Source organism: Kogia breviceps, chromosome 6, assembly GCF_026419965.1.
Source record: "Kogia breviceps isolate mKogBre1 chromosome 6, mKogBre1 haplotype 1, whole genome shotgun sequence".
Taxonomy (NCBI): Eukaryota; Metazoa; Chordata; class Mammalia; order Artiodactyla; family Physeteridae; genus Kogia; species Kogia breviceps.
Genome location: NC_081315.1, coordinates 57,595,996 through 57,622,900, shown reverse-complemented (window position 1 = coordinate 57,622,900; position 26,905 = coordinate 57,595,996). Strand labels below are relative to the sequence as shown.

The following is a 26,905-nucleotide window of genomic DNA, read 5'->3' as shown; positions in this document are numbered from 1 at the left end:
TGGCTACCATAGTGGACAGCATGGTTCTAACCAAACTCCAATTAATTTTATAGCCCTAGACACCCTACCCTGTCAGTAAGCATGCCGTTCCCTCAGTCAAGAAGAAACTCCTCACCACCTCTCTCCGTTCTCCCCTGATTTTCCCTGACTTGAATGCACTCTGCCTGGTATGTGATAAAATGAAAGGAAAGAACCAAAAATCCTTTTCATCTCCGAATATCCAGTTATTCATATCCAGATGAATATCCGAATATTCATCTCCGAATATTTATAGAATAAATGAATGAAACATCCTCAGCCATGGTTTAAATCCACAGGACACAGGTTGCTCAGCTGGAACCCCAGGACTGAATCAGGGAAACCCAGGACCCAAGGACAGGTTCAGGAAAGGGGAATAGGGTCCTGAAAATGAGTGACTTTGTTTAGGAACGGCTACTCACATGTGCGTTACAAACTGCTAAATGTTCCTCGTGGGGTTGAGTGGGTTGTGAACTGGGATTTGTAGGAAAACCTGGCTTTTTAGGGAGACCTACAGCCCCTCTGATGGGTCTTCTGTAATCATTTGGTGGATCTGATCTCTGTCACTTGTGACTTAATTATGCTATCCACGGGGAAGACAGAACATTCCAGTAGCTCTGCCCCAGTATTTGATAGTCCCACGGGTTCCCTCCAGACTGAGTCAGCTGTGTGTGTGCAAAGAAGGGGAGGGCATGCGGTCCCCCATTGGTCAGTGTGGACTGGCCTGGGGGTGGGAGTCTCTGAGATGGGGAGGCCACGCTGGGCAGTGCAGAGCCTGATTGATTGGACACACAATTTACAGTGGCACATTCCCCATGACTTTCACGTATTCATGAGTTCAGAATATTAGTGTTTTTGGAAAAAGATGGTGGAAGTTCCACATGTAGATAAAAAAAACCAGTCAGTCTGGTTTAAGGAATGTAGTGTGTTATTTACATTTTTATTAAGCTGCGGATGGAGCAGCCCTGGAATAGGTCTGTTGACACAAAGCTAATTTGCCTCCTGATCCTGTTCCTTAGTGACCTACTTGCCTAAAATTGTATATCCAATGGCTTCTGCAACCTTTTTGATATTTTTCATTTTGTCTGGTTTCTTTTTCTATTTTGCCTACTGTTTAGCATTTCAGGAATTTTTTAAAAATTAATTTGTCCAAGGGCTCTATCAACGAACTTTCATGTTTCTAACATGTACATGTGTTTGCTGAATTTACAATATCCCATTAAACATCTTCTCCTTGACTTTCTTAGTTTTGCTGTTTGGATTGCTAATTTCTTTTATAAGGTCTTATTACTGCTTTGATAGTAAGGAAAAAGATGTGAGGGACAAATATTTCATAAGTGTTTTTAAATTATTATTCACTGACCATTAAGTAATACTGGATTATAAAGTAATCAACATGTACAATATCATATATAGCATTACCTTTAAAAGAGTAAAATATAATTTATATTATAAAAATAATATATATAAGCAGCAAAGATAAAGTTGAAAGTACAGGAAAGTAAAATAAGAAAACTACTGCTACCCTCCATGGTTTCACTGTCTCAAAGATAACCAGTGCTAGTGGATAGATTCTCAGTCATTTTCACATGGTTGTGTTTTACTTCTACATGGTTATACTGTATATACTTATGCATGTTCATGTACATATATGTATATTCTACTCACTTAATATTACATCAGAGGTATTTTCTCACGTATGTGTTAGTCATTATACAAATATGTTTTCGTGATGATAATATTCAAGAGATAGAGGAAATATATTACTTAACTCCTCCCTTCTTGTTGGATATGTCTATCAGTTCTCGTTCCATCCTTTGATTACCACATGGATTGAATGTTCTCCTCATGTTTGCCAACCGATTGTGTTTCCACATTCTTAGTTCTTGTCCTTTGCCTGTCTGGGTTCCGGTGTGTTCATGCCACTCGGTAAGCTTTTTATATAGTAACGATGTTAACCCTGTGTCACAATTGTGGCAACTGTTTCTCTATTGTTTGCATTTTTAATTTTAAAATTTATATGTAACCAAATCTATTCGTTAATGAACTTTTCTATCATCTCTGAGTTTAAAAAGTCCCACTTCCTTCAAAGGTTTGATATTCAAGTCTATTTTCTTGTAGTTCTCTTTTTTTCACATTTAACTTCTTATGGATCTAATTGTCTCCTTACAATTTAGCCAAGATAGGAACTTAGTTTAAAGTTTCAAATGCTGTACTGTTATTCCTTTGGTCCTTTACTCAACTCTGAGCCAAGCTATATATATATATTTTTTCTTTTTTTTAAATACCAAAGAGATGGTAGAAAAAATTTAAATGCCATGGTTTTTGTTTCCATTATTGTAAGAGGATGCTTATCTCTTTTTCTAAACCTGACTCACTCTACTCTGATAGGACCGTTTTTCTCAAAATAGAAACAGAAATAGCTTTAGATAAATCAGTTTTTAAAAAAATCAAAAGTGAGGAAAATAGAAAAAGATCTGCTTCTTATCCTGTACAAAAAGGTGGCGACCAGGTGGGTTTTAAATGCATGTGGAGTCCTGGGTGAGCCAGCAGGGTCAGGGTAACACTTGGAGGACGGGGGACCATTTCCATCTTCATCAGTGAAGCTGTTTCTTATACGTCGCCAACAAACATGGGCCACCGCCCACCCCCTACCCAGTGCTTTTTCTCCGAGTCCTGCTCTGGACTCTGGGTTTTCAGTCGTTCTCCTAGTTGACAAGGCAGTGGTGATAGAAAGTTCAGCAGCCAGCTGTTCAGACTCCGCCTTTGGCTGGCTTTCCTGCTCTGCCCTTTCTTCTGGGTCGCCCCATCCACTCTGACAGCACTTCATTTCCCTGCTATGCCCCAAGCTGCAGACTGCGCTTTTTTTTTAACAAACACAAAGTTGGAAGAAGCTTTTTATTTATTTATCTCTCTATTTTTGGCTGCGTTGGGTCTTCATTGCTGCACGCGGGTCCTCTCTAGCTGCGGCGAATGGGGGCTACTCTTCGCTGCGGTGCACGGGCCTCTCACCGCGGTAGCCTCCCCCGGTGCGGAGCACGGGCTCTGTAGTTGTGGCTCCTGGGCTCAGCAGTTGTGGCTCACGGGCTCCAGAGCGCAGGCCCAACAGCTGCGGCACACGGGCCTACCTGCTCCGCGGCATGTGAGATCCTCCCGGTACAGGGATCGAACCCGTGTCCCCTGCATCGGCAGGAGGACTCCTAACCACTGCGCCACCAGGGAAGCCCGGGCTGCTCTTTCTAAACCGCCTCTGCAGTGCGTCATCCTCTGCCCCACCAGTTTTCTCATCCTCCACTTAGGAAACACATCCTGTGCTGTCATGCGATGCTGCCTGCCTTGCTCTCCCTCTGCCTCTGTCTGGAAGCCCCTCCACCCTCCCACCCCCAGGAAGCCTACTCCTTCCAGAACCAAGTGTGCTCCTGCCTGGTATTCCCTCAGGACAACCATTCCAGTTGCCCAGCCCCCATGCCCCTGACCTAGCACCTTGGGGTCAGCTTCAGAGTTCTTTCTACATGTGAGGTAGCCCTTTAAGCAGCAGCCTGCTCTGCTCTGCTGTGGATTCTTCAAGGATAGGACCCAGGTCTTAACATCTCTCCATCTCAAGAACTTAGCATAAGCCCCCTCCTATATGATATTAGTAGCTAATGTTTCCTAAAGCACTTAGTATGTGCCAGGTAGAGTTCTAACTGGATGACAAGCTTATGTGGATTTAATTCTCACAACAACCCTACAAGGAAGGGATGCTGTTATTTCCATTTTACAGATGAAGAAACTGAGGCACAGAAGTTAGTAACGGATGAAGCCAGGATTGAATGCAAAGCCTGACAGTCAGATCTCAACCCAGACTCTACCCAGTGTGTTCAGCCACTTCTTATAGGAATCCTCAACAGAGAGCATTGGGTGAACGGAGAACAGAAATGACTTGGGACATTGGATTATATGGTGGTATTGAATGTATCTAATTTATCCAACACCTCTGAGGAATTAGATATTGCAGAGATGTTAGTTTTCCAATTGATTAAAATTACTCCTTTTGGTTTCCTTATCTCAGGCGTATTTTTTGCCTTCTGTGATGGTGAGATTTTGCCTAAACATTCAGGAGATTAAAAATTCCTTTTTGTTTTAAAAAGTAAGAACTTCTCTTAAAAAAAGATTTTAAATGAAATATCTGTAAAATCGATTATGAATTTTCCTGCCAGATTAAATAGTTCATGGGGCATAATCAACCTTTTCTTAATAACTGGGGCTATCATTGTGATTAACAAATAGTAAACTGTATTCTGAGCCTGTGATGTCCTGGGGCGTTTGACATCAATCAGTAGGATTAATTAGTATCTACTAAGTACCAGGGACTATACCAGGCTCTTTCAAGTATGGTTCCTTAATTAATTGTCTAGGCCTGCGATTTTGCTTTGCCTTTTGTTTTTTAATTTTGTTTCAATTTCTGGAAGCTTCTTTGGTGTACAGTAATCCATCACTTCTTGCTCTCAGTGTGCTGTTCACCAGGACAGCGCCCTGCCTCTTTGACTATGATTGATCAGCTATGGGGAGATTTGGGTAACGAGACTTGTTGTTCTTGTTACTAAACTCCCTCTCCTTTTGCTGTGACCTCTTTAGGGTCACCAGAGTGACAGGAGTTCTTGGAAGGGGAAGACTTTGGGGTTTCCTCTGACTGTCACATGTTGTTTTGAGACGGAGGTCCCTTGCCATCCCTCCCCTCGGTTTTCCTGGCCTCTGCAGAGCTGGAGGCCACTCCTGACAGCCCTGTAGCACTGTCTTCCTTCAGTTAGATGGCTCAGCAAAGGCTGTGTGTCGATCATGGCTGAGGACGGCTGGGGGAAGTCACCTGGTTAGCCGTGAGTGACCTGACATGAACCCTTTGTGCCTGCCAAGGGAATGAAATGTTTTTATGGTTCGGGAACCCTTGGTTTTGACTTTTTGAAGTTTATTGAGAAACCAAGTCAAGTTACGAGGCAGAAAGTGATTGGAACATCCATGTGCAATTTCCCTTTAAAACATCAGGTTCTTACAGGGTAAGCAATAAAGAAAACATTTTAAAAGTTATCTTCAAAATCAATAAACATACATAGACATAAACAAAGCAGGCTCTAGGCTTGGAATTACTCAGGCCTCTAGGTGTATGACCTAAGGCTCAGTGAAAACAACAAAAAGTCTTGGGAAGGTCATCGATTTTCGTCATCAGTTTGAAAACTTGGCAGTGTTGGTCGCTGGCTTCTGAATCTGTGTTGAATCCCAGCTCTTGACTGCCTGGCCCAGCTTTCTGTGAGTGCAAGGAAACTGGCGTTCACCCTGGGGTCGTTTTTTCTACTTCTAGTTCCCTGGTGGTCAGCAGGGCCAAGCTGGGCTCCTGGGCCCCGATTATACACAGCTTCTCCTGGAGAAGTCTGTCCTTTCCCCTTGCCTGCAGGGTGGCTCTGGGACTAGAGAGGGGGCCCGGCCGTCTCTGCAGGCACCTGCCTTGGCTCAGGCAGGGATTTGCCTTTGAAATTTCTTATTTTTCCTCCAGCTTCTAACAAATCCCTTTGCATTCACTTAGATGTAGACTCAAGGAAGACCTTGGACATGAGGTCAGGCTACCAAGAGTCTAAACCTGGGTCTGACACTTCTTGGTTAGTCCTGGGCAAGTTATGTTAGCTGAATCTCTGTTTTCTCATGGGTTATGATTTCTCTATGAGAAGGTTTTTGGTTGCAAGCAAGAGAAACCTCTAATTTAAGTAAAAAGAGCATGTTTTCGAAGGCTATAAAGTGCGTTACAGATTCCAAGGAAACCTGTAAAGAAGAAAGGGGTAGGTGCCAGGGAAGCTTTAAAGACCCAAGTCACAGGAGCCCTTGGGTCCTCATCTGTGCATCCTGGGAGAAAACGTCTGTCTACTGTGTTTTCCACCCTGAGGCTCTGTGCTCAGAATTCTGGGGCCAAGGAAAATGAATTGGATACCACACCACTGCCCGGTGCAGGAGAGGAAAGAAAATGAGGGGCTCTGACCATCAGAAAGGGGAGTAAGTATCTAACAACCAAACATCCAGTGCAAACACCCCGAACTGCAAACTGCACAAGGCTCTTAACCAGTATTTGTACGTATTCCTTGCAAACTGGAAGGGCGTGCAGTTTTTTTCTCTCCTACTTATTTAGATTTGGCAATTGCTAGAGGCACTCATTGGTTTCATCCTACAGACATTTAGTAAGCACCTATTAGGAGAGACCATCTGATTCAGAGGAGAGAACACTAGGCAAGAATTAGAAGACTTGAGCTTAGGTTCTGACTCTTCCACTGCCCTGTGTCCCCATCTGTAAAAGATGGACGAAAATACTTGCTCCGTGTGTGCCACAGGCTTGTTAGAAAGATTAAATGATATCAAATGGCATAGTGTGGTCAAAGCCTTGAAAGAGCTGTACAAGTGTCAGATATTTATATTACTGTGTGTAGGTTGGTGCTAAGTACTAGAGAAGAATGAAGACTCATCTGCTTTTATGTATAGGTATGCGTTTGTTTATTGTTTGCTTGTCTATTTTTATTTTAAAATCTAGAAAAGATTTCAGGCATACAAGTTTCTTAAGCTTACTTACAATCTACCTGAGGCTTCAAGCTAATTTCTTAACAATCTAAATGACGTTGCTAAGCATTTTATAATGGAATGCCAGGCTCCATGGGTGTTCAGGGATGAGAAACCCCACGTGTGGCTGTGGTTGGGAAAGGCCTCCGGAGGAGGTGGTAGCCCCACTGCCTAATGCCTTCGTGCCCTTGTCTAAATTCGCTCTGTTCAATCGAAATATAATGTGAATCACATATGTCATTCCAGATTTTTCTGGTAGCCACATTAAAAAAAAAAAAGAAACAGATGCAATTAGTTTTAATAATATATTTTTAGTTTACTCATTCTGTCTAAAATAGTATCATTTCTGAATGGATAAAGAAGATATGGTAGGGCTTCCCTGGTGGCTCAGTGGTTGCAAGTCCACCTGCCAACGCAGGGGACACGGGTTCATGCCCCGGTCCGGGAAGATCCCACATGCCGCGGAGCAGCTAGGCCCGTGAGCCATGGCCCCTGAGCCTGTGCTTCCGGAGCCTATGCTCCACAACGGGAGAGGCCACAACAGTGAGAGGCCCGTGTGCCACAAAAAAAACAGAAAAAAAAAAGAAGATATGGTACACACACACACACACACACACACACACACACACACACACACACACACACACAGAGGAATACTACTCAGCCATAAAAAAGAACAACATTTTGTCATTTGCAGCAGCGTGCATGGACTTGGAGAGCATTATGCTAAGTGAAATAAGTCAGAGAAAGACAAATACTGTATGATATCACTCATCTGCGGAATCTAAAAAATAAAACAAACTAGTGAATATAACAAAAAAGACTCATGGATATAGAGAACAAGCTAGTGGTTACCAGCAGGGAGAGGGAAGGGTGGAGGGGCCTTATAGAGGCCGGGGAGTAAGAGGTACAAACTATTAGGTATAAAATAAGCTATAGAGATATATTGTACAACATGGGGAATATAACCAATATTTTATAATAACTATAAGTGGAGTATAACCTTTAAAAATTGTGAATCACTGTATTGTACTGTATACCTATAACATATAATATTGTAGAGCAACTTGCTTCAATTTAAAAAGTAAATAAAATAGTATCATTTCAACATGTAATCAATATAAAAAAGTTGAGATATTTATTTTACATTCTTTTTTTTTTTTGTACTGGTTTTGAAATCTGGTGTGTATTTTACCCTTACAACACATCTCAGTTCCAATTAGCCACAGTTCAAGGGTTCAGTAGACACAGGGCTACCAGGTGAGACAACACAGCCCTTGATGAAACAAGAACAGGTAAGCGGCAGAGAAGGAATAGACATGGCAATTTAGTGACCATCTACTATGGACCAGGCAGGCTCAGGACTGACATGAGGCATTTGATGGACAAAACATCAGTCCTGTTTTTATGTAAAATTTTGATATTTTGTTCATCATGAGTTTTTAGCATTAATTTTGATCTTTTAAAATTGCATTAAAGTATTATTTATTTTGACTACTGAGTGTTTGGGCACCTCTTACATTTTGTACCCAAGGCAGGTACATCACTTCCCTCACCCTAGTCTCAGGCCTGGCACGAGACACTTCCTACCAACTTTGCTAATACCTCATTTGGGGGGCACTCACAGGCGCCAAGCTGAAATGGATATCAAAACCAGGAGTGAACTCCTCTAATTTACTAAACCTTAAGCATTCGTTTTGTTAAATGGATTTTTAATTGAATTCAGCTTAGAAATAAAAAGATATTGGTAAACACATTGAAATTGAAACTGAATCTATGAACTGAAAAATTTGAAAATATTTCGGGACCAAACTATAACCCAGGAGAGAGTTCACTGGCTTTGATTCCCTATTTAAGGTGACCCTTGACCATTGCATTTCCCAAATTATGGGGGGAAAGAATGAAAACAACACTTTTTTCCCTCTCTCCAGGGCCTCATTTCCTTTCCACATTATAGCTTAAATCTCCAGTGTTTAGGGGGTCAGTATCTGCAGTCTCCCCCGATATGGGTTGTATTGGGAATGTTATATTGAAAATAACTTTGATGCTGAAAGAAAGGAAAAGTATTACTTAGTAAAGTGTTGCCTATTTTCAAATGACATCCTCTTCTTTTAGGGAACTCAGAAGCAAAGAAGATATTCAATTTGGAGATAATGGAACAACAATATCTGCCGTGAGCAACAAGGCCTATGTTTTTGAACGAGATAAATCTGTTGGCGACCCTAAAGTTGACTTACTTAGAACATTAAATATTCCTGCATTGGTAAGTAGGCATTTTAAATCTCATTATTGTGGATTTTAGAAGAAAGGAAAAAGCTAAGTTAAGGCCATTATGGTTTTATCTTTAGGAGCTATTAAGTTATATATGTGTGTGTGTGTATATACATATATATATATATATTTAATGTTTATATATATATATATGTGTTTGTATGTATATATTTATATTTTCCCCCCTTCTTTAAAGTTCGTTTCAGACTTTTTCTGAGGTCTTTCAAATGTGGTCTTTTCAGATGGTGACAAAATGTAAGTTTTAGGATTTTTTTTCAGTTTCTTCCTGTGTGTTCAGGATCAGCACTTGTGGATTTTGGAAGGTAGCTGATAATTTTTTAAATATTTATTTATCCCTTGTTTTGGTTCAGAAACTCTAGCAATATAATTCGCATACTACTTCTTAATTTAGCTTTCTATCTTGGATTTTTTAATTCTCAAAATATATATTGACTCCTCCCCACCCCGTCCCCTTTTCAAATAGCCGAGACTGGGCTGTTGATTACAGCCTAGCATGATTTATTGGGCTGTTTTTAATGGCAATTCCAGCTAATAAAAATACATGAGGCCCAGGAGACTTCTTCTGTCCCCTCTGAGGTTCCTGCTCCAACTCCTGGGTGACCGCTACATACGCAGCTGGACACTTATGGTGGACCCAGGACCTGGAAAGTATTAGATCCCAGGTCTGGCCCTGCCCAGCTGGCTAGTGGGCAGTTTGTGGGGACCCAGCCTCTAACCCTGATCGGGAGGAAGATGGTACCACCTTGTGGCTAAAGATGCCAATATATTGCAAGAGTTTTTCCCCTTCCATGGTGTTGGGAGAACTCTTGAGAGTTGCGAGTGAGTATGCTAAGATCACAGTTACAAAATGTAATACTGAGAAAGGGCAATAACTGAAGAGTCTTATTCTTCACACTCAGCCAGAGAGGAGCTATTTGGTTAACCTCTCAGCTGTGTGATCTCAACGTGTACATTTACGTTTGCAGCCCCCTTTGCTGAAGGGGCAGTAGGAGAGTGGGGTGGGGCCACTGCTCTCTGATTGTGCTTGTGTTCCTCAGACCGCCATGGAATGGGCCCAGCTACCCTTTCTCCACGAGCTCATCGAGGCCCTGTTGAAGGCCTATCAGCAGAAGCTGTTTGTGACCCACACGGTGGATGAATTGCTCTGGGGCTACAAAGATGAGATCTTATCCCTCATCAACATTTTCAAACCTGACATCTCTCCCTATTTTGGCCTGTTCTATGGGGTAAGTCCATTTTTCTTTTCAGAGGTTCTTTGTTCAGCTGGGGAGGAGGGCATTCCAAGCCAGATTTTATTTTCACTTTGGGTTTCTTCTAGGAGAAGACCAAAGTTGCTTGGAATTCTAGATCTCTTGTAGAGTATGTGAAACATAAGAAAGTGCTTTAGTAGGGAAAAAAAAAAGAACTTCTCCCACAATTTCAACATGCTACCAGTGCTGACTTTGAATGAGTGTCACTATGAAAAATATATAGAGTGTGCTGTGCCATTAATCAGGTGCAGTCTTTCAAAGTGTCATAAATTTCAGTGATCAGTGCCGAGTCTTGTTTTGATGACTTGGAGACCAAACCCATGGATCAGTCTGACAGAGGCAAATAAGAAACTAAATAGGGGTGTGGTAGTCCATTAGGGGTGGGAGCTACTTATTAGATTTTTAGACATCTTATTTGTGAAAGAGGCTGGATAATTTGAAACTCTGTGTGTCCCTCGTCTATGATTTCTTTTGTTTATAAGTGGAATTTTGTATCATTTTTTGCAGATTTTATTTACTTTGGCTTGAACCCCAAAATATCAGCATTCAAGTAATTATTATCCAAAGCATATGTTATTACTGCCTAAGCTTCAAATGAATTAAAATTAAAAGCAATTAAAAATCTATCCACCCCCCCACAAAAAAAAACTTGAGTAAAATGAATAGTTGGAAGGTTGGTAAATGCCAAACTTAAACTCAGGAAGAGAGGCAGTTTTGGGACAGGATATGGAATTATGATTAATTTCCCCATCTCTAAATTTGTGGTGATTCTCTGGGTCTAACTACTGGAGAACCTCACCCTCATCATGTAATCTCTTAGCATCAGTTGCTTAGTGGTAATAGTATTGCCTCTGTACCTTCAAGGATATATAAAACTTAAAAACTGTTCAAACGAAATGGTAAACAACTTGTAAATATTATCTTTGCAAGAGGAGGGTGGTCTCAGGAGTAGGGTCCCGCCAACCCTAAATCCTTCACTCTGGGCAAGCAGACCCAATAGATGTTCCCTAGAAGCTTCCGTCTCACAGGAGCCAGCTTCCACAGAACCAGAGGAAGCACCGATTTCTTGTCAAGCTGTGACTAGACTCCCTTCTAGAAATAATTTCCGGGAAACTTCCTGCAGAAAGATACAAAGGTTTCCTTAAGCCCCCTTTGGTCCCAGTGGCTAGCATCCATCTGCCAAGTAGATCCTGTTCCTAATACCTCAGTATTTCTCTGATAACTTTCATTGTATAGCTTGATTTTTGTTTTTACACTGACCTCATCAAACTTATAACTAATATCCTTAAATACCTGTTAAAAATGTAACTCACATTTACAGACAGATTTAAAAATTGGCACTTTTGCTTTCCTATGGCAAGGATGTGTGGTTTTACTTTATATTTTTTTCTCTCTCTGCCTCTCCTTGCAAGCACCACTGTAGCTCTACAAGGCCCTGTTAGTGAAAAGCCCTGGCATTGCTCAGTTAGATTAGTACCTGGTGTAGATTTCCCACATGCAGGAAAAGAGCATGAGACTTAGACTCAGAGGGCCTGGATTTGCATTCTGACTCTCTCGCTTAATAGCTGTGGGACTTTCCTGAACCTCAGTTTCATCATTTGTAACTTGAGGCTAAAGGTATCTACACTTCATAGTTTGCTTAGAATGACCAAAGGAGAGTCCACAAAAGTGCTTTGCAAACTATAAGTTGCAACACATTTTAGGAACCATTATTCTTTTTCCCCTCCATGACTGGCTCAAAATAAAGACCCTGAATTAATATGAATGACTGGTGTATGTTTCCATTTTGGAGCCAAATAAACTGTCTCTAGTGTTGCTGGTAAAAAGGCAAAGGTGTTTTTTGTTCAGTTTTTCATCTGCTCTGGCCAATCCTGACTCTGTCTCCAGCAGCACAGAGGACCATACTTAGGCCGTCATTCATTCAAGACCGGGACAGACCACGGGCTTCTGCACCTCCCTGGCACCTCCTGCTCTGTACCCATCTGAGCCTGGCCTCAAATCTTTCCTTAATCCCAGTGGCGTCTGCCACATTCCCCTCTGATCCCCTAGGTCTGTGTGCCCGTTCCACCTGCTCCAATACACGTTGTGATGAAAAAAGAAAACCTTAGTTAAGGCCGTTGAGCACTTTTCCTTCAAAGACTTTAATGATGAAACAGCCAAACAATGAATGGTGCGGGACAGAGTGTGTGAATGAGAAGGATGAGGTAATACAGACAGCGTGCTGGCACAGAGCTCCTGAGAACAAGGGACCTGGCTGAATATCAGGTGCTCTTATTTGCCTACTGGAAAGCCAATCAGCAAATCTTTACCCGTTGATTTTAGGGTTTTCCTTGGCATAAGAGAGTTCAAGCACCTCCCAGTGAGTGTGGGTTCTTGGATGTCTAAAGCGATGGTGGCTGGGGAGTATCCTTGAGAGGTCAGCCAGTCCAGCCAGTTGTACTGGGAGGATGGATTATGCGTGTATTACGCTAGTGGTATGAATGTTGTCTTATTCTCAGAACATTTCTCAGCCTCCTGCAGTAATATGTTCCTTGTATTCAACCCACAACCCTACTGCAGTAACACAAAACCTATTTATTCCTGCTTGTTCTCAAATAACAAAAGTTCTAGCACGTAACAGGGAAGCATTGACATTCAGTGTCTGACTCTAGGGCCAATAACAGCCGGGGAGAACTCTTGGAGATACTCTGAAATATTTAAATGCTTAACCACTTAGCTTAACGCACATCTGAGTTCATTGGAGAACTTCAAGAAGTAACACAAGCATTTTTTAAATTTGATGGTTCAGCATTTTTTTATGTGAATTTGTTTCTAAATTGTACGTTCATGTTGTTACCCTCAAAGAGGAGTCCTTTCTCATATCTTCAAGTCACGTAAAATTTCATATGTGGAACACAACATGACTATTATGTATGTGGACCATGTTGATATATTGACATAGCTGGTGAAGTAGTGTTAAGTGACAAAAAGAAGAACCCAAGTAGGCAAGAAAATTGAAAAGAGAATTCACAAAGGGTATGAATGTTTTTTAAGGAAAATGACTGAACGAAAAAAGAGTTCAACCTCAGTGAATACAGAAATGCAAAAAGAGATAAGAAACCCCCTTTTTGTTGATCCAATAAGCAAAGTTTAACAAAAGGCATTTGGGGAATGTAAACTGATTTATCTTGCTGTTTCCACTGGGTGACCTTGAGCAACTTGATACTATGTTTCAAAAGTTTAAAAAATGTTCATGTTCTTTTATCTGGCAATTTCACTTTTAGTGGTCTATTTAGAAAATAAAAGCACAGAAAAAGTTTTTAGTCATAAAGATATTCATACATTATTTATAGTAGCAAAACAATTCAAAACTAAATATTCAATAATAAGAAAATGGTTAAATTATTGCCACATAATATTATGGAGTCATTAAGTTGTACCTAGGAAGAACTTTCGATAATACAGGAAATATATTATACACATAAGTAAAGAAATTGTATATATGTATACACAATTGTATATATGTATAAAAATTGTGTATAGCAGATACTATATGTGTATGTTATATATAATATATCTTAGTTCTATAAACAGATTTTGTGTAGAAAAATGACTGAAAAGAAACAGACCAAAATACTAAAAAATAAATGCATGTATGTTGCTTCTTGAAGTCCTCCACTTAACTCAGGTGTGGTCTAAACTAAGTGGCTAAGCATCTAAATGTTTCAGAGTAACCCATGCTATTTCCCAGAAATCAAAGCTCCATCCCAGATGAAGAACTTGTAAGAATGTACAGTGTGTCTGTCTGTGCCATTAAGAAGTGTAACTTGGAAAGAATATACAGCTCAAGAAAACTTTAATTGAAAAATGGGATTATATTAATACCACCTTTTTTCTATTCAAGTATAATTGGGTCCTGGCCCTGGATTTATGCTTTTTTATTTTGTAATTGAGATATAATTCTCTTAACATAAAATTCACCATTTAAAAGTGTACACTTCAGTGTTTTTTAGTATATTCACAAGGGTGTGCAACCACCAGCACTTTACAATTCCAGAGCATTTTAATCAGCCCCCCGCCCTGCAAAAAAACACAACTTGTTAGTAGTCATTTCCATTGCCCCCTCCCACCAGCTCCTGGTAACCATGAATCTACTTTCTATCTCTATGGATTTGCCTATTCTGGGCATCCATATAAATGGAATGAAATTCATATGAAATCATATAATATATGATCTTTTGTATCTGGCTTCTTTTATTTAGTATAATGTTTAGAAGATTCATCCATGTTGTAGCATGTATCAGCACTTCATTCCTTTTTATGGCTGAGTAATACTCCATTGTATGGATATACCATACTTTGTTTATTCATTCTTCAGTTGATGAATATTTGGTTTATTTCTACTTTCTGGCTACTATGAATAATGCTGCAAATGAACATTTGTGTACAAGTTTTTGTATGACCATTAGATATAAACCTTGGAGCGAGATTCTCTTGAGTATATCCATAGGAGTAGAATTTTGGAGTCATCTGGCAACATCATGTTTAGCTTTTTGAGGAACTGCCAAACTGTATTCCACAGCAACTGCAACATTTTACATTCCTACCAGAAACGTAGCAAAGCTCTAGTTTCTCCACATCTTCACTAACACTTGTTCTTTTCCTTTTTTTAAAAATTGCCATCCTCATGGGTATGAAGTTGTATCTCATTGTGGTTTTGATTTGCATTTTTCTAATAACTGACAATATTGAGCATCTTTTCATGTACTTATTGGCTATTTGTATATTTTCTTTGGAGAAATGTCTCTTCAAATCCTTTGTCCATTATTTAATTGGGCTCATACTTTTTAAAACCATAAAGTAATAATATGGTTAATATGGGATTTAGCAAAATAGTTACTCTATTCCCTAGTCGTGGTTCAGTCTCATGAGGCAATTAGGCCCAACTAGGGCAGTTTCATAAAGATTAAATGTGTTAGTTACTGTATCAGTTAGGGTTGTCTAGAAAGACACAATCAATGGAGATCTATATATCTGTTGAGGAATTTATATTAAGGAATTGTCTTATGCACTTGTGAGTCCTGGCAAGTGGCAAGTCTGAAATCCATAGGACAGGCCAGCAGGCTGGAAGCCCAGGCAGGATTTCTATGTTTCAGTCTTGAGGAGAGAACTCCTTTTTCTCCAGGAAACCTCAGACTTTGCTTTTAAAGCCTTCAACTGATTGAATGAGCCCACCCACATTATCAACAGTAATCTCCTTTACTGAAACTGAACTGATCACATCTACAAAATACAGCAACATCTAGAGTATTGTTTGACCAAACAACTGGGCACCATAGCCTAACCAAGTAAACACATGAAATGAACCATCACAGTTACCATAAATGACCATATTCACTTATTTTCAGAAAAATGGGACTAATGATGGAGACTATGTTTTTCTAACTGGAGAAGACAATTACCTTAACTTTTCCAAGATTGTGGAATGGAATGGAAAAACGTAAGTCTAATGATTTATTGGTGTAATTATTTTTTCAATTTTCATTTAATTGAATGTCCACTTATGCTTTATTTCAAAAAAGTTTAGCACCATCATTTTTTGGATGAAATATCTATAAATTGAAAAAAATCTATAATTATGTAAAATATCCTATAATGTAAATAATATAGTATAAATATGTAAAATTATTATCTTATAAATCAAGATTGGGGTAAGGTACTTCACAAATTAAATATTAATGATAGGTAGGTTTCTCATGGTTAGTCATGAATCACAAGCCAATGAAAAGTTTTGCTCTTCCACTTAGTCATTGAATGATATGTAGCTGCAGCACAAACACTTCTCAAATCACTGCTTGTTTCGGGGGAAGGAGAGAGGTTCTCTTTTTTATTTAATTTAGTGATTCTGCATTGTTTGTGTATTTTTTTTTAAGATGAAATACATTTGAGTTCAGCATTATAGCATTTCAAAATATTTTTAATGTTTATAATTTATAAACAAACTACCTCCAAATAGGGACTGAGGCAGCTTGCAATAAAGCCACACATAAAGCAGAATGATTTTTTTAAGTCGTAGAAATTAGAAATCTTCGAGAGAAAAGGAGGCTAATTCTTCAGGAACTATGGTAAGAGGAATTTTGTTCTTGAACATTAAATTTACTTCGCAGCTTCCCAGAAATACAGGCAAGAAAACTGGCCTGTAATATTATCTGCACAACTTTTCTGTAAAGCAAAAACTGTTTTTAAATTTTAAGTCTATTTAAATTTTTTAAAACACACATATCCAGGTACATACACATACATTTGCGCATGCATGAGGGCACGCATGCGTGCACGCACACACATTCCCAAGGATATAAGCACCCTAAAAGAATATGAGAAACTGGCAACAGTATTGCCTTTGGAGGGTTAACTAGATGACTGGGTACTGAGCTGGGAGGGAAATTTACTTGTAAACAGAATATAGCTGGATTTTGTTTTAAACCCAATCTGTTATTTTCTTTCCACATTTTCTTTCCATATTTTCTTTCTCCTTTTAATAGGAGAGTTTAATCCTTTTATATACATGTTGTAATTACTGATATATTTACGATATAATGATATATTATTTGATATATTTAGACCTATTTTGACATTATTTTTCACTCTTAGCTGGTTTATATCTATTCTACCCTTTGATTATATTTAACAATTTTTTTTCTAACAGAATCTAAAGCTATCTATTATCTCTCTTCTTCAAATGAGACAATAACTTTACCCATTTCTTAATACCCACAACTTCTTTGTTATTCTTGTCTACAACTTGTTTCACCTTCTTTGGAAGCCAAGTATAAGTAAAATTTCATTATTTTTATAGTAAATAATTAAATATACCAACATAGTTTATTAATTTATTATTATTTTACCTTCTCACATCTTCCCCTTGGATTTAGTTTTCTTCTTGCTGAAGGTCATTAGTACAGTGGTTCTTAAACAAGGGCAGTTTTGCTCTCTAGAGGACATTCGGTGTTGCCTGGACACATTTTTGGTTGTCACAACTGGAGGTTGCTATTGGCATCTACTGGGTAGAGACCTGGGATGCTGTTAAACATCCTGCAGTGTACAGAACAGTCCCCCACAAAGAATTAATCAGGCTCAAAATGTTACTAGGTTGGGAAACACTCTATTAGTAGTTCCTTCAGTGAGGATCTGTGGGTGGTAAACTTTCTTAGACTTTGCTTATTTAAAAATATCTTTATTGCACTTTCAGTTGTTAATGGTTTTAGTTGGGTATAGAATTCTAGGTTGACAGTTCAGAATTATGAAGATGTTACTCCACTGGCTTTTGATATCGATCTTCTACCTTGGCCTTTTGCAGTTTTACTGCAACGTATCTAGATTTGAATTTATTTTATTTATTCTGTTTGGCCCTTGGGGCATACTTTCAATCCAAGGTCTCGTATCTTTCTTAAATTTTGGAAAACTTTCAGCAATTATCTCTTAAATTATTGCTTCTCTGTTATTTACTCTATTCTCACTACCCTTCCACAAACTCCTATTAAATATTTATTGGGGCCTCTTGATATATTCTCTGTATCTTGATCCTTTAATTTTTAATCTTTCTGAGTTTATATTTGTATAAATTCCTTAGAGCGATCTTTCAGTTAGCCAGTTCTTTCCAACTACCTACAGTCCAGAGCTTATCCCTATATGGAGTTTTTCTTTCAGAAAACTTTTTTATTCTGTTTTTATTCTGAAGATTTCTATTTTTCATTCTTTGGGGTCTCTCCACTCTTATCTCATTCTTTTTTTTTTTTTTTTTTTAAATAATTTACCATTCTTTTTTACGGATGCTATTCTTTCATTTGTCTCTTTGAGGATACTAAACAACATATTTATTAGCCAGATTGTTCAATTATTTTAATTTCTTCTCAAGTGAATTCATCTTATTGTTGATTTTGTTGCCTATCTCTTAGTATAAGTTTCTTTCATTTAAAAAAAATGTTGGGGCTTCCCTGGTGGCGCAGTGGTTGAGAGTCCGCCTGCCGATACAGGGGACACGGGTTCGTGCCCCGGTCCGGGAAGATCCCACATGCCGCGGAGCGGCTGGGCCCGTGAGCCATGGCCACTGAGCCTGCGCGTCCGGAGCCTGTGCTCCTCAACGGGAGAGGCCACAACAGTGAGAGTCCCGCGTACCACAAAAAAAAAAAAAAAAAAAAATGTTGACTTGCAGAATAATTATTTGGGAAGTCTGTCTGTTATCTATCTATCCATCCATCCATTCAACCATCCATCCATCCTCTCACCTCTCCCTAGGTAACACTGTTGCAGTTGCCTCCATGTAGCCTACCTAGGAACCCCAACACCAGTACACGTGGTGGGTCTCCACCTCACGATTACCCAGGGGTCATCACAGATCTGGCCAAAGAGTCCGCGGGCAGCTTGACTCAGGTTCTGGTTGTGAGGCTGTGCCTGGGGCTTTCTGTCTCCCAGCAACTCAGGTTTGCTTTCTTCAGCATCTCTGGCTGACCAGAAAATCCCTGCCCCCAGATCCTGGTTTCACACCCTTGATGGACCACTTTTAATCCTCACTAACCCCAGGAGCTAGACTTGCAGATCTTTCTCCTGGCTTCCAGACCTGCAGCCCAGTGGGCTGGCAGTTGTAGCCCTACTCACAACTTGGCATTTATCGCCTTTTCTTGTCTAGGGAGATGTTCTTTTGTGTTTGAGTAGGGTGTACACCTTTTAAATGTTCTCTTTTTTGTTCTTTCAACCACTGTTCTGGAAGATATCCTCAATTCATGAACTTAGAAGGCCACCTTGACCAGAAGTTAGAAGAATTACTATTTATTGCCTGTCCTTTCCTGTCTTTTGCATTTTATACCATTTTTCAAGGAATTAATTTTTAAAAACCCGCCATCTCAACTGTGCTCTTAGTGAGCATAAAGTTGATTCAAGGTTAAACTTTCCTGTGACCCCCAAAGAAATCCTCCCTTAGCTGTTTGGAGGGGGAGACAGTTAATGCTCTGTCACAAATATTATCTCGCTGCAATATCTGTCCAGGGCTCATCTGTCCACGGGCTGGCTGTGAACAAAGCTACTGTAAATGCCAAATGGATCACTGTTTTAAGTAAGTGCATATTCCCAAACCTCTACGTGAGATACTCTGTTTTAGAGGAAGGAAAGAAGGATTTTTGGCTCTTGCCTCTGTCAGAATTGATTGGGGATCGGGGGCCTGCTTTTCCACCTCTTGATCCAGTCCCCAACCAATACCACCCTTTGTGTCTGCGTGTGAATAAGATTCTGTGGGTGGCCAGCTCCCAGCTGAGTCTTGAAAAGTCCTGACCATTAAAAAAAAATAAAGCCTAAAATCAAGTGTGACCCTCTGGACTCTTTCTTGTCTCCCAATGACAGGTCACTTGACTGGTGGACAGCAGACGAGTGCAATATGATCAACGGAACAGACGGAGATTCTTTTCACCCATTAATCACCAAAGACGAAGTCCTTTATGTCTTCCCATCTGATTTTTGCAGGTAAGAACTTGAAAAATAAGTTCTTTGACTGTAAGACCACCAAAAATGTGAGGAATATATATAGTTGCACTTACCCGGTGAGGATATGTATGCTTAGTGAGTGATCAACGATGATGGCATATTGAGAAATGGCGAAGTGTAGTGGTTCACAGCACTAACTCCAGAGCCCGGCTGTGTTGGTTTCAATACCAGCTCCACCACTTACAGCTCTGTGACCTTGGGAACATTATTTAACCACTCTGTGCCTAACTCTCCTCATTTGTGAAATAAGGATAGAAAGAATTGCCTACCTTGGGAGTTGTTTTGAGGACAAACGAGTTACTTTAATAAAATACTCAGCCCAGGGCCTGTCACACTGTCAGTAACATTAAATATTAGCTCTTTGTTATTATGGTATGCTCTGTCAGGTGTGAAATTTGCCCTGGTCTTCTTCCAGTCAACAGGTGATCGCACCATAGAAGGTAAAGAAAGCCTACTGCGGTCCTTAGTTCAGAGTTCATAGGTCTTTGCTGAGCTGTGACCTTCCCAATGATCCCACCTGCTCACACGCGCCCCGCAATCTCTCCCTGTCTCCCACCTGCTATTTCTCTCCAGACGCACATGATGAAGTCCCCTCTGTGGCAGGAAGACATCCTGCTCAGTGACCTGATTCCCAGCTCCCTGTCATCACTGCGCCTTCTCCCTCCCTTCACCCTAAAACCGCTCAGCTGGGTGGCTAATCACACAGCCTCCCTTTCCTCTCCCACTCACTCCTGCAAGGCTTTTGGGGAGACTTCTCCTCCGTCAGAAGTAATCTAGTTGCCTTTGATGCTATGGAGTCAATATTCTCAAGGTCAGCTGTTCTTCTGGCTTTCATATCTCACACAGTTGAGTACCTCCTCAGTCAGCCCTGCCAGAATCACTATAAATCTCCCTCTTCTCTTGCACTGTATCAGTCACCAAGTGGTATCCATCCTCCTCAGAAAGAGCTCTCCTTTCACTCCATCCCTGCTCTCTGTACCGCGGTGCAGACCCTTTCCAGCTTTCACGCGGAATATCTCAGTCACCTTCCATCCAGCTGCAGTCTTCAGTCAATATTTGTGAAAGGACTGAAGGAAGAGAAAATATGAGTGCAATTGGTGAGACAAAGAAACTTCGGAGGGTAGTAGGAGGCTTATTAAAGATAGGGCACAGAGGAAACTCATTCTTGTTTGGTACCACTACTTCTGAGGAGCCACTTGGCAATGCTTAGTAAAGCCAAAGACATGCAAACCCCATGATTCTGCACTTCTCTCCTAGGAAGGTTCCCTGACCTGAAGAACTCATGTACATACACGAAGGAGATTTATACAGAAAAGTTCACTGCAACATGGATTGTAGTTAGGAAAAATTGGAAGTGTCAACGGAAATAATAAACAATCTATAATAGGAATAGAAAAGAGTTTTATTTGAGCCAAACTGAGGACTGTAGCCTAGGAGACACTGATTCAAGGAGCACTTGAAGTGTGTTTTATCAGACTAGAAAATGGGGGTGACGTACAAAGGCAAAAACCTCAAGGTTGCAGTTAGTTACATGAGTTGTTTATCAAGAATTATAACTGGAGCTGGCAAGAAGTAAGAGAGCTTGTTAAGCAAGGATTGGTTGGTTGGGATCTGAAATGGTTGCATAGTTACAAGGGGAGACCTTGAGACCATAAGGTTGCAGCTGGCCACTGCTAGCAGACACTGTTTTGAGATTGGCTAGTGGTGTCCTTGAGTTTGATGCAGTTCAGAAAATTCAGATTCTCAGTGATGCAGGAATGTGTCTTGAAACCACATCCAAAATGGCCTCCCGGCTCCATCCTGAATGTGTGACCCACAATTACTCCATTTTGATTTTTAAACGCATTCTTTTCTTTAATAGTTAAAGCAGATGTACAATGCGTGTTTGACAGGCTATAAGAGAGGCTGTTCTCATTAGCATAAAGTTTAAGTTAAATCATGTGTAAGCCAGAATAACTTGCCCATATCTCAATATGTGAAAATTTCTTCCATCCAAAGCAATCTAAGTGCCTGTGAAAAGGAAAATATAAATAAATAATGGGGCTTCCCTGGTGGCGCAGTGGTGAGGATTCTGCCTGCCAGTGCAGGGGACATGGGTTTGAGCCCTGGTCCGGGAAGATCCCACATGCCACGGCACAACTAAGCCCGTGTGCCACAACTACCGAGCCTGGGCTCTATAGCCGCAAGCCACAGCTACTGAGCCCACGCGCTGCAACTACTGAAGCCCGTGCACTAGAGCCCGTGCTCCACAACAAGAGAAGCCACGACAATGAGAAGCCCGCGCATCTCAACGAAGAGTAGCCCCTGCTCGCCGCAACTAGAAGAAAGCCTGCGCGCAGCAACGAAGACCCATCGCAGCCAAAAATTAAAACAAACAAAAAGTTTAAAAATAAATAAATAAATAAATAATGGGGTATTTGTTTGATAGAATATCATATTAAAAGTAAAATACAACAACCAGAGCCATGTACTTTAATGCAATAAATCTTAAAAATATAATGTTGAAGGAAGAAGCAAATTGTAAAAGAGAATATGGTATACTGTTGATATAACACTTAGAAATAACAAACAGTGCCACAAGTTGTTTATGAATATGCATGTAGGTGAAAGGATAAAGACCTGCATGGGAACGATAAACCCCAGATTCAGGATAGCAGTTACCTCTGGGGATGCAGAGGACCAGAATCAGGAGTGTCACGCAGAGAGCTTCAGTTGTATCCGTAAATATACATTTTATTTATCTAAGTGGTGTTGGTTATAAAAGATACTTACTATAGTATTTTCTCTGTTTTTCTGTTTGCTTAAAATTGTCATGAAAAAATGCTCTGGGGTGGGTTGTGCTGTGGAAGGCGATTCCTGTTAGTCACAGCCCAGGGAGAGATGTGTCCCATCCTGGCTTCAAAGATGAAAAAGTGAGGCCCCCAAAGCAGTTCCCCTCAGCCTTCAGATGCCTTCAGATGCAGGGCTGAAGGGTCAGTTACCACAATGTATGTGAAAACTGCCTTGGCTGTCACTCAGGGGCTGTGCAAATAGAAGGGTGGTTAGTATCCTAAGGGACCACTGTTTGAAACTCTGTAACCACTGAAGGCAGAATGATGTTGAACGCCATTGAAATAAGTGACCTAGGCCAAATATGGAAACTATTTTTATTTGGGGGAAATGGGTATCAAAGTATATATTCCAATCAAGTATCTGTCTAATGGGGCGCTTTTCCAGGCCTTCAGAATCCACCGGGCCACACCGTTTGCCAGCTCTTCTGCGTTTGCTTTGCCTCTGCCTCACCCTGGCTTCCTTTGCTTTGCTTCTGCTTCATGCATACTGGCCTGTGTCCATGCTAGTCTAGACGACTCATTTCTTTCGGCACAAATATCCATTCTAACTCATTTTGTTGATTTTCTACCACACATTATGTTTTTTTCTAAGCCTTGTTAAGATGTTAGCGTAGCTGCTGCCTCTTAAACATCTTTCATTATAATCTGTCTCCTACTTTATTATACATTCAATGGGTTGAGCTCCTTTCAAGCTTTCTTTTGCCTCTTCATTTTCCACTTATCCTGTAAGCATTTAGCCACGTTATATCCAAGAATGGTAGGCTAACTCACTGGTACGGGCAGATCATGCTGATGGGAGCTCACATTGACCTTTTATTCTTACTTCCTAACAGGTCAGTATATATAACTTTCAGTGAGTTTGAGAGCGTACAGGGACTGCCTGCCTTGAGGTTTAAGGTGCCTGCAGAAATATTAGCCAATACCTCAGACAACGCTGGCTTCTGTATACCTAAAGGAAACTGCCTGGGCTCAGGAGTTTTGAATGTCAGCGTCTGCAAGAACGGTAAGAACTCAGAGAGGGGACATGGGCAGGAGGGTCTGGATGCAGAATTGGTGTTCTTCAACAAAGAGTGTTGTCAGCCCAATAGAAAGCGCGATTTTGACCTTTCAAGAATAACGTTTTGTCAGAAACAGACTCACAGACGTAGAAAACAGACATATGGTTACCAAGGGGGAAAGCAGAGGGTATAAATTAGGAGTTTGGGATTAGCAGTTACAAATTACTACATATAAAATAAAATAGAACAAGGTCCTACTGTATAGCACAGGGAATTATATTCAATATCTTGTAATAACCTATAAAAGAAGAGAATCTGAAAAAAGAATATATATATATATATATATATATATATATATATGTATAACTGAATCACTTTGCTGTACACCAGAAACGAACACAGCATTGTAAATCAACTGCAATTAACAAAAAAAGTTTTGTAACATGGCTATAGCATAGTTGTTTTTTTTTTTTTTAAAAAAAGCATGGGCTTTCCTGTAATGATTTGTATTCCTAGATTGCCATGTTATGTTTTTTCTGGGCAGTAATTTAAGAGTTTGTTTGTTTTTTTCTTGAAACCAGTCCAGGGCCAGTGTTTCTTAATGTCTGAGCTAATCTGCTCCTTTCCGTGAATGAGGTGGAATGATCAGGGGTGCAGCTGACAGAAGCATTTTTTTCATCACGGGGACTAGTTTTTGCAATCATATGGTGCATAATATTCACAGTAGCCTTGCTAGATAGACAGCCAGTAGCCTCTTTTCATAATTGTGGAAACCAGGGCTCAGAGAAGGAACAGGATTTTTTATAAAATCCTTACCTCTGAGCAAATTCCTGCTAGAACTTAGGGTCTTCTCATATCTGTACTGTGATCTTTCTTAGGCTACAATTCTTGTTTAAAGTTTCTCTTGAGAAACTTTGTAACTCCTTTCTCTTGATTAAAGTTGTACTTTTTCCCTGAATAATGTGCTAACTTTTGCCCCCTTGTCCATTTGGTTTGAAAATCTCCTTTTGGGATAACCCTCCCTTTCCTTGTCTGATGGGGTCATGGCTCCCAAGCCTGGCCTCAGAACTATCTGGAGAATCATTAAAAACATCTGTCCCAGGGCCCACCTGCTAGCACCCCAGAATCTGTAGTTTTAATGAGCTACAGGTCATTCTCATGAAGGTGGTACCTGTGTGTTCTGGGGAACACACACCCCTGACCTAGAGATCAGACCTCTCCTGCTGGCTCACTGGGGGATGGTCCTGAAGTGGCACCTGCCACTCAACCCGTGTTTCTGGGGCTCAAGGCATACATGTAGGCACATTTTTCTCGTTGTTTTGTTAACAGTCTGCTTCCTCAAGAAGTTGATGTCAGAACCAACAGAACGATTCTACTTTGCAACAGCCATACCTCTCGCTATAATCCTTTTCCTCTTGCCTGTTCTGTGTTCCCAGATGTGGACTGAAATATTACCCTTCAGGACTATCGTCCAGTGTTTTGCATTCCCCAGGGGAACATTCTGGCTAGTGGGATGAGTGAGCGTTCTGGAGTCGGGGATCTGGGACTGAATTCTGTTTGTTTGCAAATTGGCCACGTTGCTGAAGGAGGGTTCCAGACAGCAGTTTTTTCATCTGTAAAATGGGGGTGATTATAACTTCCTTGGAGGGTTGTGTGAAGGTTAGACAAAATGTATGTAAAACACTCAGGACTGTGTCTGGCCCTTATTAAGTCCTTAACAGATCTTTAAAAATACATTTTAAAGGTCAGTGTGGGAAATTCCCTGGCGGTCCAGTGGTTAGGACTCTGCCCACTCACTGCTGAGGGCCTGGGTTCAATCCCTGGTCGGGGAGCTAAGATGCTGCAAGATGCCTATTTTGGGTAAAACATAAACAGAAAAGCAGAAAAATGAGGGGAAGAAAGTTCATTTACTGGTAGAGAATAACAGTTGAAACAAGTGCTTTAAAATGAGCCGTCCCTGGGGGCTTCCCTGGTGGTGCAGTGGTTGAGAGTCCACCTGCCGTTGCAGGGGACACGGGTTCGTGCCCCGGTCCGGGAAGATCCCACATGCTGCGGAGCGGCTGGGCCCGTGAGCCATGGCCGCTGAGCCTGCGCGTCCAGAGCCTGTGCTCTGCAACGGGAGAGGCCACAGCACTGAGAGGCCCGCGTACCGCAAAAAGAAAATGAGCCGTCCCGTATTCGATCAGAATTCTGCCTCCATCGCCTGAAAGCTGGATGTCTTGGGGAAATTATATAACTTCTCTGAACCTCCCTTTCCTCAAATGCAAAAGGAAGGAAATAGTTCTAACTTCATAGGACTTCTGGGAGCGTTAATTTAAATAATGTGTGTAAAGCATTTGTCTATTATAGGTTCAGCAAATGTTTGTTGAAGAATAAATGATTTAGCCAGGACTTCATTATCATATTATAATATAAAATAATGTAGGGATAAATGAGATGTCAGAAGATGAAGTATAAATCGCAAACTAGGAGATGTAGAATATACTTTTAGCCTGCCCCTCTCCCCGACCCAACTTTTCTGTGTATAGCTTTCCCCCCACTGAGAAACTGGATCTGTGGTCAGGAACTATATATTCATCCTAGACTTTTAAGAACCTATTCATTTCTGTTTTCCTCAAAATGCAGGTGCACCTATTATTATGTCTTTCCCACACTTCTACCAAGCAGATGAGAAGTTTGTTTCTGCCATAGAAGGCATGCACCCAAATAAGGAATATCATGAGACATTTGTGGACATTAATCCTGTGAGTACACACGTCTTTTTGGTTAAAAAACATACATTTTATTCTGTCTCTACAGTGTTCACCAGCTTAGTCCTGGGTACTCTTGAGAAGTGTATTGTCTTCCTTTCATTCACATATTCAAGTGGAGGGAGCTCAGCTCAGTGTGATATGGTGCAGAGTCTCATAGCACTGTATTTAGAAGGCTGAGTTGTATGGAGCTAATATGCAGAAATATCGGCAAACCCACTTTAACGAAAAAGCAACGGTGAAAGTCCCATCCTTGGAAATAACTGGAATCAGACCCAGGTAACCTGGTCAGTCGTCTGTTGCCAAAAGACTGGACCTGAACACACACACATTCCTCCACAGATCAGCAGGGTGAAGATATTCCTCTGCTTACTCCCTGCCAGGAACGTTTTGGTTGAAATTTAAATGTATATATATTAGTTTCAGTCACTTTTGGCAAAACTCTTTATACAGGTGCTTTTGAGAGTTATTATATGACATCATTAATTTAAAAAACATCAAATATATACATACTCTAATCCCGTATTCATAGAGGAGGAAACCTAAAAACCATATTGAAAGGATGTGAGTATCATTTCACAATGTGAGAACCTTTCACTGTAGGGACTGAATTAAAGGTGAGATATCTTCATTCTTGGGATTTTGAATGCATGCATGGAACAGTCACAGAAGAGCCAGCA

The 26,905-nt window shown here is 40.6% G+C and overlaps 1 protein-coding gene across 1 annotated transcript in view; it reads left to right on the top strand.

The window, feature by feature from the left end:
- SCARB2 (scavenger receptor class B member 2) overlaps window positions 1–26,905 on the top strand; it is a 68,718-nt gene that overhangs the window by 31,105 nt on the left and 10,708 nt on the right. Inside the window, exons 3-8 of the mRNA XM_059066873.2 lie at window positions 8,707–8,854; window positions 9,921–10,109; window positions 15,521–15,612; window positions 19,506–19,625; window positions 23,311–23,480; window positions 26,101–26,219. Coding sequence (XP_058922856.1) covers window positions 8,707–8,854; window positions 9,921–10,109; window positions 15,521–15,612; window positions 19,506–19,625; window positions 23,311–23,480; window positions 26,101–26,219 — 838 coding nt within the window. The remainder of the gene's footprint in view (window positions 1–8,706; window positions 8,855–9,920; window positions 10,110–15,520; window positions 15,613–19,505; window positions 19,626–23,310; window positions 23,481–26,100; window positions 26,220–26,905) is intronic.